This window comes from Chiloscyllium plagiosum, chromosome 9, assembly GCF_004010195.1.
Source record: "Chiloscyllium plagiosum isolate BGI_BamShark_2017 chromosome 9, ASM401019v2, whole genome shotgun sequence".
In the NCBI taxonomy this organism is placed as follows: Eukaryota; Metazoa; Chordata; class Chondrichthyes; order Orectolobiformes; family Hemiscylliidae; genus Chiloscyllium; species Chiloscyllium plagiosum.
Window position 1 is genome coordinate 27147561 of NC_057718.1, and position 20713 is coordinate 27168273.

General features: G+C 41.8%; 1 protein-coding gene across 1 annotated transcript in view; it reads right to left on the bottom strand.

The window, feature by feature from the left end:
- LOC122552714 (calpain-2 catalytic subunit-like) overlaps positions 1 to 15086 on the bottom strand; it is a 49367-nt gene extending 34281 nt beyond the window's left edge. Inside the window, exons 1-2 of the mRNA XM_043695613.1 lie at positions 14751 to 15086; positions 9667 to 9736 (exon numbers count right to left, since the gene is read on the bottom strand). Of these exons, the coding sequence (XP_043551548.1) occupies positions 9667 to 9736; positions 14751 to 14987 (307 nt within the window). The 5' untranslated portion in view covers positions 14988 to 15086. The remainder of the gene's footprint in view (positions 1 to 9666; positions 9737 to 14750) is intronic.
- Positions 15087 to 20713: the final 5627 nt, after the last annotated feature.

Below are 20713 nucleotides of genomic sequence, written 5' to 3' on the forward strand. Positions count from 1 at the left end.
TGGGGAGTGTGTGCATGTGTGTGCGAATGTGATGGAGTATATGTCTGTGAGAGGATGTGCATGTGTGAGTGTGGGGGCCGTGTGTTGTCTGTGTGTCTGAGAGGGAGCATGTGTATGAGAGAGGGTGAGTGTGTAAGAGTTTGATTGTGTGTAAGAGTGTGTATAGAGTAGCGGGGTCACCTGTAGTATGACATGAACCCAAGATGCTGGTTGAGGCCATCACCATGGGTATCGAACTTGGCTATCAGCCTCTGCTCAGCAACTCTGTGTTGTTGCATATCCTGAAGTCCGCCTTGGAGGACAGTCACCCGAAAATCTGAGGCTGAACGTCCGACTGCTGAAGTGTTCCCCAATTGGGAGGGAACACTCCTGTCTGGCAATTGTTGTGGGGTGTCCATTCATCCATTGTCATACATTTGCTTGGTCTTGTGGGGGACACCACTCACCACGTGACTCAGCCAACGTTGTCTCATATGCTGCAAGCAAGGATGCCCTTTGGTAGTTAAGGACATTTGGCCTTGGATCTTCAGGTGACTGTCCTCCAAGGCAGACTTCAGGATACACAACAACGCAGTGTCTCTGGGCAGAGGCTGATAGCTAAGTTCAGTAACCATGAGGATGGCCTCAACCGGGATCTTGAGTTCATTTCACACTGCAGGTGACCTCTCTACACTAAGCACACACACACACTTACACTCTTACAAACTATTTTGTTCAAAAAGCACACAATCTGTAGGCAGTCAGTCCATGTGACATTTTATAAATGCCTATTTTGGAAAGAGAACCAGTCTGACTCAAGGTTGGAATACAGACAGACTCTAACCTCATACCCTTAATGCATTGTCTGAGCCAAAACGTCACTTTTTTTTTAAGAGCCTTATATTATCTCGGGAAACTTGAAAGTAGTTCTAGGATTTACATACTAATGAATCGAAATCTGCAACCATTTCTAAGTGATTAAAGACTTAATGGCAATCTAGGTTTGTTCAATGCATCGCATCAGTTGCATGACACTTTGATCTTTTACCATAAATTCAGTGTCCTGGGATCCTGCCCCACTGGTTACCTGATTAAGGAGCAGTGCTCTGAAAGCATGTACTTCCAAATAAACCTGTTGGAGTCTAACCTGGTGTTGTGTGATTTTTAATTTTGACATAAGCACATGGGTGTTAGTAAGAAGGGCTCTGCAGGCTCCCTGGTGCAGTGTGTGTGCCATTATTGTTTCTATTGGTTTCATTTCTTCTATCAGTTCTTGAAGCAGTTTGATACAAATGAGTGGGTAACTAGGCCACTTCAGAGGACAGTTAAGAGCCAACCACATCATTTTGGGGCTGGAGTCGTATGTAAGACATACCAAGTAAGATCAGCAGATTTCCCTTCCTTAAAGGGCATTAGTGAAGCAGATGGTAATGGACTGGCTTTTAGTTTCAGAATTATCAGTTGAAGTAAAATTTCACCATCTGTCATGGTTGGATTTAAAACAATGGTCAAGAGTTTTAGCAAGAGTTTTGATCTGCAGATTACCATTCCAGTGACAAACCATTATGTCCCAATTTATATTTTAGTCTGTTCCATTCTTTTTAAATTCAACGTGGATGACTTCACATTAATTATATTGAAATCCATCCAGCACAGTTTCGCCCATTAATTTAATCTATAAGTATCTCTAATTTTATTTTTCCAGTTAAACTGCTTGCATTGCATCAATGTGCAGTTTAGATTTCCTTCCGATCAACTCTCATTAGTGAATACTATGAATAGTTGAGGTCCCTCCACCATAACTTCTCCAGACTAGTCAGGTCTTGCCAAGGACAGACCTGCCTATTATCTTCCAGCTCAGCCCATTTCCCAAACAGATCAAACGTTTGCTGTAAATATTGTCAGCTTCAAGCTTCATGACTTAGGAAGAAATGTTTCTACTGCTTAGTGAGTCAATAATGGGGAGTGTGTGGTGTTGGGAGTGGTACAGAATAGACAGAATTAGTATGAGACAAATGAACAGAGTAGCAATAAGACATTTTGTTCCTGCTCACAGGCTATTAGAACATGCAATGCATGCCACTGTTACCAACTGTGGTAGAGTCTCTAATAACAGTCAAAAAGCAAGCTTGGTTCTACAAAAGGCAAAATATTAAAATAAGTCGAAGTGATCTTTAGAAATGGACAGTGGAGATATGTAAAATATGTTCATCCAAGTTGAGTTCTTGAGCTCCAAAAACCCTGTTCCATCATGTTTATGCAGTTGGATAACAATAATTCAATTCTGTTTTATTCAGATATAAATATCAACAGCTGGTACCACATAGGATTCACATTCCAGCTTATGTACCCTCTTCGCACGACCATTTTGTTTTAGCTGGGTTACGTTTCCAATGGAGATTCATCTTCTATGTAACTCCATGGAATTCTTTGAGATTCATGAGACCAAATTTGCATGGCTCACCTGACAAAGGCAATACCTGCTCCCATTTCCATCACTTCTCAGCGGCACTGCTTAGATGTGGAGATGCCACACCACACACAGCACTACCAACCTTGCCTGCTCCTTTGAACAGTTGGGCATTTTCGACAATACCCCCTGTAGTGATTAGACCAGGTTGGTTTCATTTTTGATTGGGGTTGTTAACCTGGGCCAATCAGGAAAGCCTTGGCTGACCAATAATATAATCAGGAGGTTGCCCCATACGGACTATTGCTACACACCATCCACCTCTTGTCTTTCATCCACCACCCGGATACGCATGGACACGCCCATTTACCAATGAGTGGTGGGAACTCCCAGTGGAGAGCTCTCTACATGGGAGTCTTCCCCCTTTCTCTTGGGATTCTGGGGTGGAGGGTGTTGCACGCAGCAGTCCCCTGCAACCGCAGATTGCGGTGGTTCACGGATTCCCAGCCCAGTTGCTTGCTCTGCGGTGCTGTGGATTCTGTGGACCATGTATATACGGGGTGTGGGCATCTGCACTCCCTTTTTTAGTTTTCTTAAGGATCTTCTTTAATGTTTTTGGTTGCACTTCTGCCCCACGCTTCTGATCTTTGGGCACTCGGTACAGAGGGGGGTAGGGCAGATCAAAGGATCACCTCATGGGTCTGCTCCTGGGCGTGGCCAGACTAGCTATAAACAGGTCCAGTCAGCGGGCCATGGAGGGAGTCATTTCTGTCGACTCTTCCGCGGCTACCTTCAAGCCTGGGTGTCCTTGAAATGGGAGCATTTGATTAGATTAGATTAGATTACTTAGATTAGATTACTTACAGTGTGGAAACAGGCCCTTCGGCCCAACAAGTCCACACCGACCCGCCGAAGCGTAACCCACCCATACCCCTACATTTACCCCTTACCTAACACGACGTGCAATTTAGCACAGCCAATTCACCTGACCTGCACATCTTTTGGAGTGTGGGAGGAAACCGGAGCACCCGGAGGAAACCCACGCAGACACGGGGAGAACGTGCAAACTCCACACAGTCAGTCGCCTGAGGCAGGAATTGAACCCGGGTCTCTGGCGCTGTGAGGCAGCAGTGCTAACCACTGTGCCACCGTGCCGTGGTGTCCATCGAAACTCTTGGGGTCTTCAGGGAGAGGTGGGCACCACGGGGATTGGAGTGCTTTATTTCCCCCTCGAATACCATTTTGGTTTAGTCCTTACCCTCCCCTTCACTTTTTGTTTCCTGTGAGCATTTCTCCTGTCAGGGCTTTGCTTGTCACTAGTTCCCTAGGCACATGGGTGTTTTTCCTGATGGAATAAAATAAATAACCAGGAGATTAGTACCTCCTCAGTCAAGGACTGACTCCAAGCTGGCTGACCAACCATAGTCAATGTACTGTGCACTAGTAAATAAAGGATGACTTAATTATGGGACCCAGCCTCTCTGTGCAGTTATTTCAGTGGTGATGGGAGAAACATTGTGCCTGAAGAACATTCGCTAGCAACTGTCACCTTGGAGTTGGGGTAAGCATTTCCGGCATCATACCTCTATTTGGGAAGCTTGACTCATTTGATCCGGATGCTGCCTGACCTGCTGAGCTTTTCCAGCAACACTGTAATCTTGACTCCGATTCTCCAGCATCCGCAGTCCTCACTTTCACCTCATTTGATCCTGTTGTCAAAGACTGGGCCCAGTATGTGGAAAGAATGCAATTTTTTTCTAGGCATTTGATATTGGGGCAGATGAAAAGCAACAAGTAGTACTTCTGACTGTGTGTGGACCTGCGGCATTTTCAGTTATAAGGGGCTTAACTTTCCCAGAGGCAGCATACACTAAAACCTTCCAAGAATTGACAGAGTTGGTTAAGGAATATTACGACCCCAAACATCCTCTAATCCTGAGATGCTATCGGTCTTATTTGGCTGTTAGAGAACCGGGGGAAGCCATATTGGGATTTTTGATGAAATTAGGATGACTGGCAGAGGCATGTGAATTTGGGTTAACCAAATAAGACACTGAGAGACCATTTGGTATGTAGGATTAATGATGTAACTATGCAGAAGCAGTAACTAGCTGAAACCCAACTGGACCTCAAACAGGTACGACAACGGGCTTTATCATTAGAAACTGTGGCAAATGGAGCATGGGGCCTACAGGGCATCCCAGTGGAAGTGAACACCCTCACTTGTTCAACTGAGCTAGGAAAACACCACTGGAGTATAAGCAGTCACAGAGCCTCACACACGGAATGTCCTGAGTAGAGGGACCTTAGGCCAACCCACAGCAGAATCCCACATCAAAGCCAAGCTTCGGCCAAATGGCCAAACTGTTAGATTTGATTAGATTACTTTACAGTGTGGAAACAGGCCCTTCGGCCCAACAAGTCCACACCGACCCGCCGAAGCGCAGCCCACCCATACCCCTTACCTAACACTACGGACAATTTAGCATGGCCAATTCACCTAACCTGGACATCTTTGGACTGTGGGAGGAACCAGAGCACCCGGAGCACCCGGAGAAAACCCACGCAGACACAGGGAGAATGTGCAAACTCCACACAGTCAGTCGCCTGAGGCGGGAATTGAACCCGGGTCTCTGGCGTTGTGAGGCAGCAGTGCTAACCACTGTGCCACTGTGCCGCCCACTCAGGATATGGTTCTTCAGGATATGGTCCGACCAGCCATTGTCGTGGGAAGGTTGATCACACAGCCAGTTTGTTACAGTTATTCCTTTTTCTGGACTGGTTTCTGAGCTGGCTGACCACACAGTCAGTGTGTTATTGTTGTATTTCAGTTCTCACTAGGGAACTGCTGTTTTGTTGTTTCACTGGCTGGTTGCAGCCTGTGTGTTACTCTTTTTGTTTTTGAGCAAGGACTATGCTGATTTTGTGGCCTTGCACAACAGTTTTTAGTGCACTTTATTTTTGCATGTGTTTTCACCATTTTGTGTTTGGACTTAGCCCCTTGTGAGTGCTCCTTTACAAATGGACAGTACCACTATGAGTGGGCCTCTGTGGATGGACCAGGCTGCTGTGTGTGTGCTGTGAGGTGTATATTTGCTGCCTTCTGGAGTGGACTCTGTCTTCAGGCATGGACTCTGCCGTTGGGCATGGACTTAGTTTTGGTAATGGACTCAGCTTTTTGGTCGTTGGTTTTATCAGCTGCACTGTGTCTTGTGTATCCATGGGTCTGGCAGGCCTTACTTTGAGCTGGTAGATTCGTGGGTCATCCTGAAAGCTGCCACCCCAAGAGGCGGAGGGTGGGTATGCCGTCCTGAACACTATCACCCCGAGAAGGGAGCGAACCAAGGGCTGGAATATGTGTAGGGGTGGTCCAGGCCCGGAAGGCATGTGGGCTGTCCCGAGATCCATTGTCCTGGGTGGTATCTGGACAGGCTGGCTTGTCAGTCAAGCCAGGAACCAGAAGGGGTGGATAGGGAGCAGGAAGGAGTGCTGAGGCGGGCTACCTTTGAGTGGCCAGAAAGTGGGAGGGGCAGACTGTTTGCTGGTTTACCAGGAGTATCTGTGTAATGTGCACGGTTTTATTATTCGGTTAACTGGACTGTATTGTATGTGTTTGTGTCTACTGTTTCATCTTTGGTAAGATGAAGTGGGAATTGCTTGTGAATTGGTTGTACGGTTATAGTTTGGGGTTTGGCTTTATTGCCCCTTTCCCCTGTAAGTTGCTGTTTATTGTGAATTGTTGTTTTTTGTTCACTGTTGACTTTAGTAAACAGTATGAAAATAAAAAAAAACAGGCAATTAGAATCTCTTAAATTGAGGACTGACTCCAAGCAGGCTAGCCAGCCACCGTCAGTATACTGTGCACTAGTAAATAAAGGGTGACTTGGTGATGGGACCTGGCCTCCCTGGCAGTTATTTCACTTGCTCCTCCCCCAACTCTGAAATTTTGAAGGAGTCAGGTCAGAATATCATGGCATTTTACAGGAGTGTTGTATTATGGGGGAGCCCTAGCCCGAGGTCAGGAATCGTTTTACAGGTAAATTCAAAAGGTCTTGACAACTTTTCATGTCATAACAAAATGGTCGAAGAGTTCAATAGATTTTAATACAGGTTTTGATGATAGGGCTTTTGTCTTAAAAAGTGATTGACTATTAAATTGGCCAGCACTGTGAAAATAGAAATGCATTCAGATGCCTGAGGATAAATTAATCTTCTTCTGCATTAAACAATAGCAATGTTCACATATGACTATGTCAGCGGTCCCCTGTGATTCAATCTTTTTTATTGAATGACAGTTCAGACTCAGCCCTCCGCTTGTAAGCTTGAAAAGATATTCAAACTGTTTGATAGACAGCTCAGTTTTGTACTTTATGGAGCTGGGTGAGCAGATGTGGGGGCACACCAGGCTATGGTGAAATCCTCAAGGGCTTGGTGATAAAACTTGGAGTCACAGGACTATTGAAGGGGAATGAGTGACTGGAGGTTAGTTAGGCCTCACACAGATCTTGTTAAATGGGACAATGACCCTGAAACTCAAATGGCACCTTCCACCCTCCGAACTCTCCCATTTAACTTGGAAATATATCACTGTTTCTTCACTGTTGCTAGATCAAAATTCTAGACAGCGCTGTGGGTGTACCTACACCAAATGGACAGCAATAGTTCAAGAAGGCAGTTCATCACCACCTTCTAAAGGAGAAGTAGGGATGGGCAATAAGTGATGTCCTATCACTTGAATGGATAATTTAAAAAGGTAGACTACTTTCCAAATGGGGCAGAAAGGTTATAGCATTGAGCTCATCTTTTAGGCTGAATAGCATGTCTAGAAGCACAGACAATCTGGTTCAGCCTGGGACAGGTTGCTGCATGGGGAACTGGAATGGAGTTGTGGAGTGTGTAGTTTCAGTTTTTTCGATGTTTAATCTTTGGAAATTGCGAATGATTCATGGATGACCTGTGGTCATTTCCAACTGTAAGGCTTTATCTATCAGTATTTCAAAACAAAACAAATTATTTCCCTACCTTCACACCCCAAACCCACAACACCCATCCCCCACCCTCCAGCCCAGTCCTGTGTTCCTTTCCCAAAATTCACAAGTTTTTCCAAATTTCATTATGGTGTTGCTCAACTGTTATCACTTATATCACCTTCCCCTAAAAAGCAAAATACTACACTAAATCTGCTGAAAAGTTCTGGGATAAAAACGCCAAATGCTAAATTCATACACTGGTCAGTCAGTACCTGTGGAGAGGATAAACATAATTACATTTTGTGTAAAGTTGCTTCTTTGAAGCACAAACAACTAGAATTTCCACAGGATTGTTCTGATATCTTCTGTTAATCTCAATGAAAATCTAAAGGGAATGTTAGTTTTTAACCAGAAGCCCCAGAGTTAAATGCCTTTGTTAACTTCTACTCAGAGCCTTCAAAAGTAGCTCACATCAAAAATATCATTCTGTCTAACTGTTCCTCAGATCACGGCTGATCTTATAACTTGCCAACATTTCTGTTCTTGTTGACTACTTTCTCCTTGGCATAATTCTACAATATTCACCTCAGTCTTTCATCTAATTCTCTCAATATCGCATGTTTAAAATGAAGTTATATTTTATGTGCAGTAGTTGAGAGTATAACTTGCAATCCTTGGATGAAAAAAAGGTGAGTTCTATATAACAAATAATATTAAAAATAAAATGTAAAATGTTGTTTGTTCTTAATATTTATGCCTCAGGTGGAAATACGGTGAAGGTTGTAAAAACAGGTTATCTTAAGAACTCAATAACGTACTATCCATAAATGCCACATTATGAAATATTTCTTCCATGAAACAAAAAGTGCAGCAAATCCCTATTTTTCCAATTGCATAGATAATCCAGTTTATGGAAATGTTTTCATTTTGTTTGTGTTTAAACAGGTTTTTTTTTGGCAGGAGACCAAACATGACGTGAAAATACTTCTTCAACAGGTGAACCATCATGTTTGTACTGCTAACAAAAGAGGAAATACAGCCTTACATTTCTTTATTTCACAGTGGTTCAATGGAGGTAGCTATATATCCAAAAAAGTCCCCAAATCTGAATTAGTGTCAAAGAATTTGCACAGTTCCAACCGACTTAGCTAAATATTTACCCTGGAAAAGTTAGAGGAACTAAAACGTACTGTAACTCCAGGTAACCATTAAACTGACAATTCCCCAAACCCCATCACCCTTGCACTGTTCCATCCTGGCCCTGACCCACCCCGGCCCCAACCCACCATCACCTGAAGACTTACCACTAATCCCCTCTCCACCCTAAACACACCAAATATCCCTCACCCACCTTCTGACTGGATGACTGACCCCTCCACCACATCATCCTCCTAGATTTGACACTCTCCCCCAGACTTAACTCTCTGTGGCCTACACTCTGCACACATTTACTTACCTGCATCTGCCAACCATCTGATCAACCTTACCCATCTGTTACTCCCACCTACAAACCATTTACTCACCCACACTCATTCACTGTAAATCAATCCCATTGAATGTTAAATATGAAATATTAATTTTAATTGTTAATAAATTACAATGACATTAAAACTTTAAAGTAAATTTTAAAAATTACAAGGTACATTTACAAATAACCAATTAAAAATGGAGATTTACAAACAGAAAAAGTAATATAAAGCTGCAATATTACAGAAATATGATTAACCCAGAAACGGTAAGCATTATCTCCACATTGTTTGCTGCTACTTTTAGGAACTCAGAAGTCTTGCCAAAACAAAGACAGAAAGTTAAAAAGGCCTTATTTGATCCATTTAGCTTTGGTTGAATCTGTTCTGATGGCAATTGGAGGTTCTGAGTCTATGACTCTACGCTGGCAAGAAGTTTCCAATTTTAAAGCTCAAATCAGAGGCAATTACATGTCTTTCTACTTAAAATATGATGGCATTATTAGGTCCACTTTACCTCCATCTTGGAAAAGATAACATCAGGCTAAAGAACACAATTCCACCTCAGGCCCCCTCCACTTATGCACACGCCCAGATTTGGTCACCCTGCAAGCGTTAGGTATCAGGAGATATTGCAATCCCAATTTTTGAAAAATGTCTTTACCCAGAGAATGGTAAGATGTGGAACTTGTTATCACAGGGGTTAGTTAACACAAACAGCACACAGGACTTCAGCAAATATAAACTCTAACACAAACCAACAGAGCCAAATAACTATCTTCTGTCCTCCTCAGAACATTCATCATGTTATGCCCCAAAGAAAAATTTTCTTGACACTTACCCAGTGCCCCCTGGCAGATATCTGTGCGGGATGCCTCTCCAATAATAAACTTGGGGTCTGCACACAGATCCTGAATAATTAAACAGAAATAAAGAAATGGAGAAAGAACTTCACTTTTATTTCTATTTTTAATCTTGTCTAGCTACAATAAAAAATTTTTGCTTATTACCAAGAGACATGAACAGTTTTATATTTATAGTTATCTGTCAGATGCACTAAAAGGACAAGGGTTCATAATTCACAAGAGTTCTCTGCATTCACAATGGAAAAATAATCTATTTTCTACATTAGCTATCAATACCCTCTGCCAAAGAAATCGATAACACTTGTGCAAATATCAACAAAATGTATTGTTGGTCAATCACTGGCAGTCAGGAATGGTTTCGAGAGAGCCTAAATTCATATCACACAGCAAGGTTATCCTCTGCAGAGTTCAGTTTAGATTATGACCATTAAATGGTTTTAGAAACTCTGGAATCAGTTGACATTTTATAAAAATAAACAATGTACAAATCAATTCAACATGTCTGTAGAAGCTTGGATCTTTTTTAAAAATTAATTCATGGGATGAGGGCGTCGCTGGCTATGCCAGCATTTATTGCCCATCCCTAATTGCCCAAATAGCAGTTAAGAATCAATCACATTTCTGCAAGACTGGAATCACATATAGGCCCAACAGGGTAAGCATGGCAGTTTCCTTCTCTACAGGGCATTGGTGAAACAGATGGGATTTTCCTGACAACTGACAATAGATTCATGTCATCATTAGACTCTTCATTCCAAATTTTTACTGAATTTAAATTCCACCATCTACCATGGCAGGATTCAGTCATGGTCCCCAGAACATTTCCAGGTCTCTGGATTAATAGTCTAATGATAATACCACTGGGCCATCACCTCCTGTAAAATATAACAGACTATATTAGATACACTACTCTCACTGTCCTATGTTTATATTCAACAACAAAATAATGCATAAAAGTTCGTTTCCCAAATAAATTGTACAGCTTAGCATGTCTGTTAACAAAGCCATCCTCATTCCCAAAAGGAATCAAGAAGTCATCTCAATTTTTACCTTTGGGCAAGTAAAGGACAAGACAGAGCATAGGAGTTTGTGACTGCTTCCCTCACAACTTTATACCTGTACAACAGGTGGAGTGCAAAAGTTGGAAGAGCATTAAGGAGCAGGGACCATTCCATAGAAGTCACAATAATTGCTGTATTTTGGGTATAAAGTCTGTATACATCAATTTATGTGCTTAAAGTTCAAACCATTGCTATTAGAGTTTTAAACATTCCCACGATGTAAATTGCCTTTGCCATGAAGATGAAATCATGAGTAGGAAGCACACTAATGAAATTTAAATAAATTTGAAGTTGCTGTGTGTTAGAATATGGTCTAAGGCAATTGCAATGGGTGATGAGGTGTATATGCATTGGTCTCATTGATGCTGACAATTCATTGTGATTTAGGAGAACAGCCAGCACGAACCTTGTTATTCAATGGTTCTATTGGTAGTTTGTGACATCAGGTTTCACTGACGGCACTCCTTAAAAAGAAGGTTCACACTGATAGCAGACAACAGTGAGTAGTTATGAAGACAGAACTGGCTCAGAGTTCTTCAATGCTGAAAATGTGTTGCTGGAAAAGCGCAGCAGGTCAGGCAGCATCAAAGGAACAGGAGAATCGACGTTTCAGTTCTTCAATACCATGTTTAAGAATTTTTTCTAGGCTATTGAGATAAAGAGGGAAACTTTGTTCGGAAAGAAGCAGAAAATGTTGTAGGATACCTCCTCAGAGAGACAGGATTTCACAAGGAATTAATTCTGATACTGTGACTGCAGGGCTGGAGAAAGTTCAATAACCTGCCAGGTTTGTCTCAATAAGAAACTTATGAATCATATTTTCCACTCGTTCACCATCTGCAGACTCATTCAATGCTCTTGATGCTCCCTGCTTCTTTACAACCAATGCAGGACATAAAACATTGCACTTACTACCCTTACCACCACAGCAATCTTCACTACCCCACAGCTCACATCTTGCCTTTGTTGGTACAGTCTGTATATAATTCACAAGGTGGTCATTAACACACTTCCTACTTTCTTGCAAGAAGTCACACAAAATATGCAGCAGGAGACCACAATCAGATAGGTTCAAGCTGTCTCCATGCTGACTATTATGATTGGGGAATGAGGTGTTTTGTCGGAGGAGGATATTGCACAAGATTTGTTCACACCTTCGCTCTCCCAAGGAGGAGGAGGAAATGGTTGAAAATAGACAGCAATATCTGACATTTAAAAAAAATACACCCCCTACATAAAACAAATAAATTAAACACAATTGATTAAATACATTTATGCATTTTCAAAGCAATAATGGCAAAATGGCTGTGATGAGGAAAACAAAAAATATTATTAGGAATTAAACAGTAGTCAGCCAGTCATGCATCAGAATTGCTCCCCCATTCAAGAAAATCATATCTAACTGATCATGACTAACTCCACCTTCCTGCCTGTCCTCATAACTTTGTCAATCAAATAATTCTCTAATGCAATCCTGAATAAATTCAATACCTCAACTTTACTAGAATTCTGCTTCACAGTCCGCAACAAAATAATTCATCCTGATCTCCACTTTAAATGAAAGATAGTTTATTTTGAAATGGTGACTCCAGCCAACATTCCCATAAAAAGGGAAACATCTTCACAGTAGTTTCCCAATCAAGTCCCTTCAGGATCTTATATGTTTCAGTGAGACCCTCTTATTCTTCCAAACTCCAATCAGTATAGGCCACCATCCCCCTCACCCTATCTGTGTAACCCCATGTTTCTCATGGGAAATCCACCCAACCTAGACATTCTACTTGGACACTTTGGGGTATTTAGCACAGCCAATACAGCTAACCTGCATATCCCTGCACAATTTAGCACAGCCAATACAGCTATCTTGCACATCCCTGGACAATAGGTTTAACCTTTCCTGATAAGACAACTCCCTTCATCCTCGGAATCAACCAAGTGAATCATTACTGGATTGCTGCCAATGCAAATATATCCCCCTCTTAAATAAGACGACCAAACTTACACAAAATATCCTGGATGTGGTTTCACAAAGGCCCTACAGAATTGTAACAAAACAAACCCATTTTGTTCTCCATTCCCTTTGCAATAAAAGCCAACATTCCATTCGCCTTCCTAACTAATTGCTCTGCCTACATGCTAACATTTTGTGATTCATGTTCAGGGAAATGAGAATCAATGAAATTTGTGATTTGTGTCCGACAACTATGTTGTATTAGAAACATCCAACTAATCTGACTCATATCATATTCTGTCAAGTGTCCCTGCTGAGAACCCATAAGGTCATAGACATAGGAGCAGAATTAGGCCATTCAGCCCATTGAGTCAGCTCCACCATGGCTCATATATTTCTCAACCCCATTCTCCTGCTTTCTTCCTGTAACTTTTGATCTCCTTACTAATGAAGAGCCTATCTATCTCTGTCTTAAAAACACTCAGTGACTTGGCCTCCACAGCTTTCTGCGGTGATGTGTCCCACAAATTAACCACTCTCTGGTTGAAAAAATTCTTTTTCATCTCAGTTTTAAAGGGTTGCACCTTTGCTCTGAGGTTGTGCCTTAGGGTCCTAGTCTCTCTTACACCTTCTTCATGTCCACTCCATCCAGACCTCCCAGTCTTCAGTTTCAATTAGTTTCCCCTTCATCCTTCTAAACTCCATCAAGTACCAACCCAGACTCCTCAACAGCTCCTCATATGATAAGTCCTTTATCTGCTGACTCATTCTTGGAAACCTCCTCTGGACCCCTCCAATGCCAGAACCTCCTTCCTTTAATACAGGGCCTAAAACTGCTCACAATATTCTAAATGTGGTCTGACCAGAGCCTTCTACAGCCTCAGTAGTATATCTCTGCTCTTGTATTCTAGCCCTCTTGAAATGAATGCTAACATTGCATTTGCCTTTCTAACTGCCCAATAAAGTGCATTACAACTTTGAAAGAATTCTAAACTGGGACTCCCAGCTGGGTTCAGATTCCGCACCAGGGCTCACAGTCTAATGCAGTACTGACAGAGTGCCACAGAGTCAGAGGTGTCATTTTTCCAGCGAGGCATTAAACTGAGGAGCCATGTGCCTGCTCAGGTGAATGTAGAAGATCCCAGAGCAATGTCTATCAACAGTCAACATTACAAAAATAACAGATGACCCGATTACATGTTTTAAACCATGAGTGTGATTGATGGTGCTGGAATACAGATGCTGATCTGCGATGGGAACCAGCTTCCACTGATAGTTGCACTCGGTAAAAAAAAACCGTGAGGCTATAGCACTAGGTAACTATCTGACATGACATGACATAAATCATGGAACCATAGACTGTCCACAGTGTGGAGGCAGGTCCTGAGACCCTTGGAGTTCACACCAACCCTCCAAAGAGTATCCCCACCCAGACCAGCTGCCCCCACCCTATCCGTGTAACTCTGTGTTTCCAATGGGAAATCCACCCAACTTGGGGCAATTTAGCACGGCCAATACAGCTAACCTGCACATCCCTGCACAATTTAGCAGAGCCCATACAGCTAACCTGCACATCTTTGGAGTATGGGAGTAAAACCCCTCAGACACGGAGAATGTGCAAACTCCACACAGTCACCTGAGGCTGGAATCGAACCGGAGTCCCTGACGCTCTGAGGCAGCAGTGCTATTACCACACCTTCCACACTTTATTCCGCTGTACAAATAAAATCGAAACCAGTACAGACAGGTACACTTATTAGTTCTCTACTCTAGATATTTCTCGGAGCCGAGAATGCTTCGTTTTGTCTTGTCTCTAACAGCTCGAGTGTGTTTCTGCTTCGAGGATTGTCACATTTGGTGGCACATCTCGATATTTCTTTTTTTCTTCTGAAGAGGAATTTCACATCACCGGCACCGACCCTAGGATTCCCAGCTGTTTTGATGAACCCGCTAGTTATTACTCAGTAGAAGCATCGAGTTGAAATTAACTAAAGTGATAAACGAATGAATACAATCAAATATCTGCTGCGAGAGGAAAGCTGAGTACCGTGGGGCGTTTCCACTCGACGTCTCTGGTCTTGTATGAACCCGGTCCCAGTTCATTGTAGCCCAGAGCCGAAGGGCAGGCGGGGAAGGTCTCGTCACAGAACAGAGTCCCAGTTTCCAAGCATTGCTGCCGCAGTGCTTCAAAATCCTGGTTGAGGAATTTCACGGGCTGCACATGGGAACCGATCCCCTCCGCCTGCCCTCGCAGCTTCTTGATCCGACTTGCCATCCCTGACATAATGAGAACCTAGCGGCAGCTTCACGCTCTTCAGCGGCTGGAGACGGAAACTGGTCGAAAAGCAGCAGCAGAGTCGCGCCTTGGAGCGAACTCCTGCAGAGTGTGTGTGGGTGTTCGCGTGTATGTGTCACACAGTCTGGGCTGGGCGACGCTTCATCCACGCCAACACCTGCACTGCAAAGAATAGATGTGGGGAGATTATGTGACCGCCCAGCAGAGGGTTTTATTTGGAATATTCCGACCGCCTTTTGCCAAATCACAACCCCAACAGCACGTATTCTCAATCACTGCACTGGGGTCATATGTGATGGCATTCGATCTCCCAAGGTGAAGGTGCTATATGGGTAATGCCTTATTACGGGTTCTATTAAAATTTCCTCTTTTAATTTTGGCAGGACGTACCTTCGGAAATTTCTTTTGATGCTGACGGAAGTGCGTTTATAAGAAATCAATGCCTAACATCACAGACAGAAGTAAATGTGCAGAGTCGCATTTCCCCAGTAGATAGTTGCATTGTAGTCACTGGATAATATTTCTTCTGTTGGCTTCAGGACTCTTAAAAGGCTCCACAGCACTGAGGATATCGCCTAGAAAGGGAACGAAAAGTCTCCAAACCAAATTCCCAGCTCGGCAAACATACCCACAACAACTTTGAAAATGTACACAAATATATATTTCTAGGAATATTGACCAAAGATTATCTGACAATGTTTTGGAAGTTCAGTTCTAGAATGTGGATTTTGTTGACCATCTAATTGTTGTTGAGAAGGTGATAGTGGGCCACTTCTTGAACCAGTGGAATCCATGTGGTGCAGACATTGCCCCTGGTTTTGGGAGGTAGGAACTTCCAGGAGTTTGACCCAGCACTGCAGAAATGGTGATAAATTCTAAAGTGATGTATAACTTGAAGATGATGTTCCCGTGCAGCTGCTGTCCCCACCCTTTACAGTGAATGAGGTTTTAGGCTTGGGAGTTGCCCTTGCTTTTAACTGTTTCAATTATCAGTGTGAGAAAATCTTATCCAGTTGACATTTATTATGGAAAACAAGCATTTCTATCGAGTACATATTTAACACATTTGCAAGCAGCCTATTCCAAGTTTGGACAAGTGACACCTCAGAATCGAAAGACTAAGGAGCATGACAAAGTTTTCTTCCATACCAATACCAATAACCCTTTCATCCTTTGGACACATGGGTCAAGACAATAATAACCTTTTAATAATGGGGAAATGTCCGTAAAGATTTTTACCAATTTTTATAGATGCATTGTAGAAAGCATTCTATCTGGAATGCTTTGTACGGCAACTGCCCTGCCCTGCCCTGGACCATTAGAAACTACAGAGAGTTGTGAACACAGCCCAATCCATCATCCAAGAAAACCTTCCATCCATTGACTCCAACTTTACTTCTCACTGCCTCAGGAAGACAGCCAACATAATCAAAAACCCCTCGCAACCCGATTATAATCACTTCCAAACTCTTCCATCAGGCAGAAGCTCAAAAGCTTTAACACATGTACCAACAGATTCAACATCAGCTTCTTCCCCGCTGTTATTAGACTTCTGAATGGACATCTCAAATTTTAAATTTAATGTTGATCTCACTCTTTGTGCACCTTCTCTGCAGCCGTAACATTGTATTCCTCACTCTGTCCTATTGTCCTAATGCACTTTCTATGGTATGATCTGCCTGTACTGCACACAAAACTTTTCACTGTACCTAGGTATATAGAACAATACTAAGTCAAATCAAATCAAAAAGCAACAGTTTGGCCCAATTCTCACCTGATATCCCATTCATACTCACATTGCAGTAGAGTCACTAGATAGCGATCAGAATCATGAACCAAAGTTAAGTTTATATTACAGATTAGTTTTCGTGAATTTGGACAGGGACAAATTCATGACATTAAATTCATTTTAGAAGTTAAATTATTTTAGATCTTAAATAGCATTAACCTTTTTCCATCTTTCCTGTCATTTTCAGTGATTTGAAAAAAAAACTTGAAAAAAGGTTCATGCTGACCTCATAGTAATGAATGAATTGCATCGGAATATTGGCTGAAACACAAGTCAAATGGATACAACTGGATTGAGGGAGGTACATAGATGGCTATGAATCTGTGTGGTTTCAATCCAGTTCCTAAATTTAAATGCCATTCCATGATACACCACTACCCAACACTAGAACTTTAGTTTGAGTATTGCAGAACAATCAGGGCGGCAGGTTTAAAACAGAGATGAGGAGGAATTAATTCTCTCAAAGGGGTATGAATCTGAGGAATTCACCGTCTCGAGTGCAGTGGAGGCCAGAATACTGAAGACATTTAAGGAGGAGATAGATTTTTAGTTAGAGACAGGTTAAAAGATTATTGGCAGCAGACTAGAAAGTGGAGTTGAGACTGATGAGATCAGCCATGATTATATTACAGCAGGCTCAACTCCTGCTTCTAATTCTTATGTTCAATCAGTGCCTTTGTAACTCCTGGAATGCTAAAGGTATCCATGCCCATACACTGCTAGATATGTATAAAATTTAGCCTCAGGCTGGTAAGTGGGAAATACCATTTGTGCCACACTTTCCCACATTGAGTTCTGCCTCCCTCATTCTATGACGATTAATGACTTTCTTCTTCCAATTACAGAAATTTCTGTCTCTCCTAAATTAGCAACAGCTTGAATATACAACAATTGTTCTTTCATCCAAGTCATTGACACAATGATGGACCAAAGTACCAAATTACATTTTGGAGTTTTGAACAGTACATATATTTTTTTAAACTAAAACTGCAAACTGAGCCTGACTGATAATGTAACTTCAAAGCATGGAATTCACTGACTGTCTGAAGATAATTTGTGTAAAGCCCTTGAATATTGTACCTCATAAGGTGCCAAGGAAGCTTGAAAAAGTGAAAGACTTCAAAAGGTTGAAGTGGAAGGTAATCTAATTTCCCACCTCATTTCAGCAGGAAAGCATCTCCTGTGGGTTATATTCCAGACTGGCAACATCAGTCTGTGCTTTGCCCTTTCGGTAATATACAAAACAGTTCTGGATGTAAGTTTGCTTGCTGAGTTGGTAGGTTAGTTTTCAGATGTTTTGGCACCATACTAGGTAACATCATCAGTGAGCCTTCGGTGAAGCATTGGTGTTGTGACCCTCTTTCTATTTATGTGTTTAGGTTTCCTTGGGTTAGTGATGTCATTTCCCGTGGTGATGTTATTTCCTGTTCTTTTTCTCCTACTATCACTAGTATCCTTACATGCAGATGAGGAAGGACACCACTTCGACTGGGACAAAACATCCACCCTAGGATAAGACAAACAGAGACACTCGCAAGAATTCCTAGAAGTATGGAATTCCAACCAGAACTCTATCAACAAACACATCGACTTGGACCCCATTTACCATCCTCTGAGAAAAAGAACAAGAAATGACATTACCAAAGGAAATTACACCACAAACCCAAGGAAACCTAAACACCAGTATTTCACCAGAGGCTCACTGTTGATGTTACCTAGTATGGTGATGAACCTCAACCTGAACTCAAATCTTCTCAAAACTCACTAATACAAGAAGTGCAAACACCAGCTGCAAACCCTGATATTAATGGACTGATGCGCTAGCATGGAGTAGTGTGCTGTGAAGTTCACAGTTTGAGTATTGTCCTTAAATATTCCTGCACTGAAGGCAAAACTAAAATACAATGTTTCACTTTAAGAACTTCAAACCAGTCACCATCCAAATAAAACTGGACAAATGGTTCTCAGTCAACCTGCAAAGTCAAAACTTTCAAAATCAATTTCATCAATAGCAATGGTGTTATTCAATGTAATTGATGCAATGTTCCACTGTCTTCTCTTCACAAAAAACACAATTGTATATCCTTTAACATTTATATTTTTTGGAGTCAGTTCTCATTTCTAATCTGCTTTTTCTGACACTACTATTTCTCATATTTAGCAACTAAGAAACTTGATCCTTTTTGACTGCAATTCTGGTCTCCCTCCTATAGGAAGGATGTTGTGAAACTTGAAAGGGTTCAGAAAAGATTTACAAGGATGTTGGCAGGGTTGCAGGCTTTGAGCTATAGGGAGAGGCTGAATAGCCTGGAGCGTCGGATGTTGAAGAGTGACCTTATAGAGGTTTACAAAATCTTGAGGGGCATGGTTAGGTTAAGTAGACAAGTCTTTTCCCTTGTTTTGGCGGGGGGTCCTAAACTGGAGGGCATAGAATTAGGGTGAGAGGGGAAAGATTTCAAAGGGACCTAAGGGGCAACTTTTTCACGCAAAGGGTGGTGCTGATATGGAATGAGCTGCCAGAGGAAGTGGTGGAGACTGGTACAATTAAAACATTTAAAAGGCATCTGGATGGGTTTATGAATATGAAGGATATGGGCTAAGAGATGGCAAATGGGACGAGATTAATTTAGGATATCTGGCCGGCATGGACAAGTTGGACTGAAGGGTCTGTTTTGGTGCTGCACATCTCTATGACTCTACGATTTAAGAATGCCTGGATAAACCAGTTCCTCTTGAAGAAAGATATCCACTAGGGAAGGGATTCTTTTAAATTAACCTTGTTTTGATCAACTGAGGAGGTGGGTACATAATAAAAGCAAACCCAGCTTGTCCCTTTCCTTCCCTTCCCTACAGTCTTTAACTGTAATACGTCGGGAAACTGTGATTGGGACTGGCTGTAACATTAACACATAGGAAAAGCTGAGATATCAGCATAGATTTGTGGGTGACACAACCTTCGACATTTCACCATTGGGAGTGCAGGATATTTTATAAATATAACAAAAATGTTTTCTTTTACCAAGCTTTCAAACACACAACACACACTTTCTCACATGCACTCACACTCACTCACATACTCACATGCTCTCTCTCTCTCTCTCTCTCATGCACGCAAACACATATAAGTCTAAGGGGTGAATATGTATTTGCAGAATTATATTTGCAGATACATTCTATTTGGCTCAAAAAATGCACAATCTGCAGGCAATCAATGCAGGCACTCAATACGTGTATTATTTTGTAAATTCCACTTCGGAAATAGATCCAGTCTGACTCAAGATTGGGATACAGACAGACTCTGACCTCACAACGTTAGTGCATTGTCTGAGCTGAGATGTCACTTTTTGATATAAAACCTTAAAATATCTTGACAAAGTGACTTAAAATAAGTTCTGGGATTTACATATTAAGGAACTGAAACTTGCAACCTATTCTAAATGATGAAAGACTCAACAATCCAGGTTTGTTCAATATATCAATTCAGTTTGCATGACACCTTAATCTTTTGCAATAAATTCTGTGTCTTATGATCTTATACTCCACAACCGTCTAATGAAGGAGCAGTGCTTTGAAAGCTATTGCTTCCAAGTAAATCTGTTAGACTATAGCCTGATGTTGGGTGATTACAATTTTAGTCATGATTCGGAGATGCAGTGTTGGATTGGGGTATACAAAGTTAAAAATCACACAACACCAGGTTATAGTCCAACAGGTTTAATTGGAAGCACACTAGCTTTCGGAGCGACGCTCCTTCATCAGGTGATTGTGGAGGGCTCGATTGTAACACAGAATTTATAGCAAAAATTTGCAGTGTGATGTAACTGAAATTATACATTGAAAAATTGATGTCTGTTAAGCCTTTCATCTGTTAGAATACAGTGATAGTTTCACTTCTTTCATGTGTAAATCACAAAACCCTTTTTTT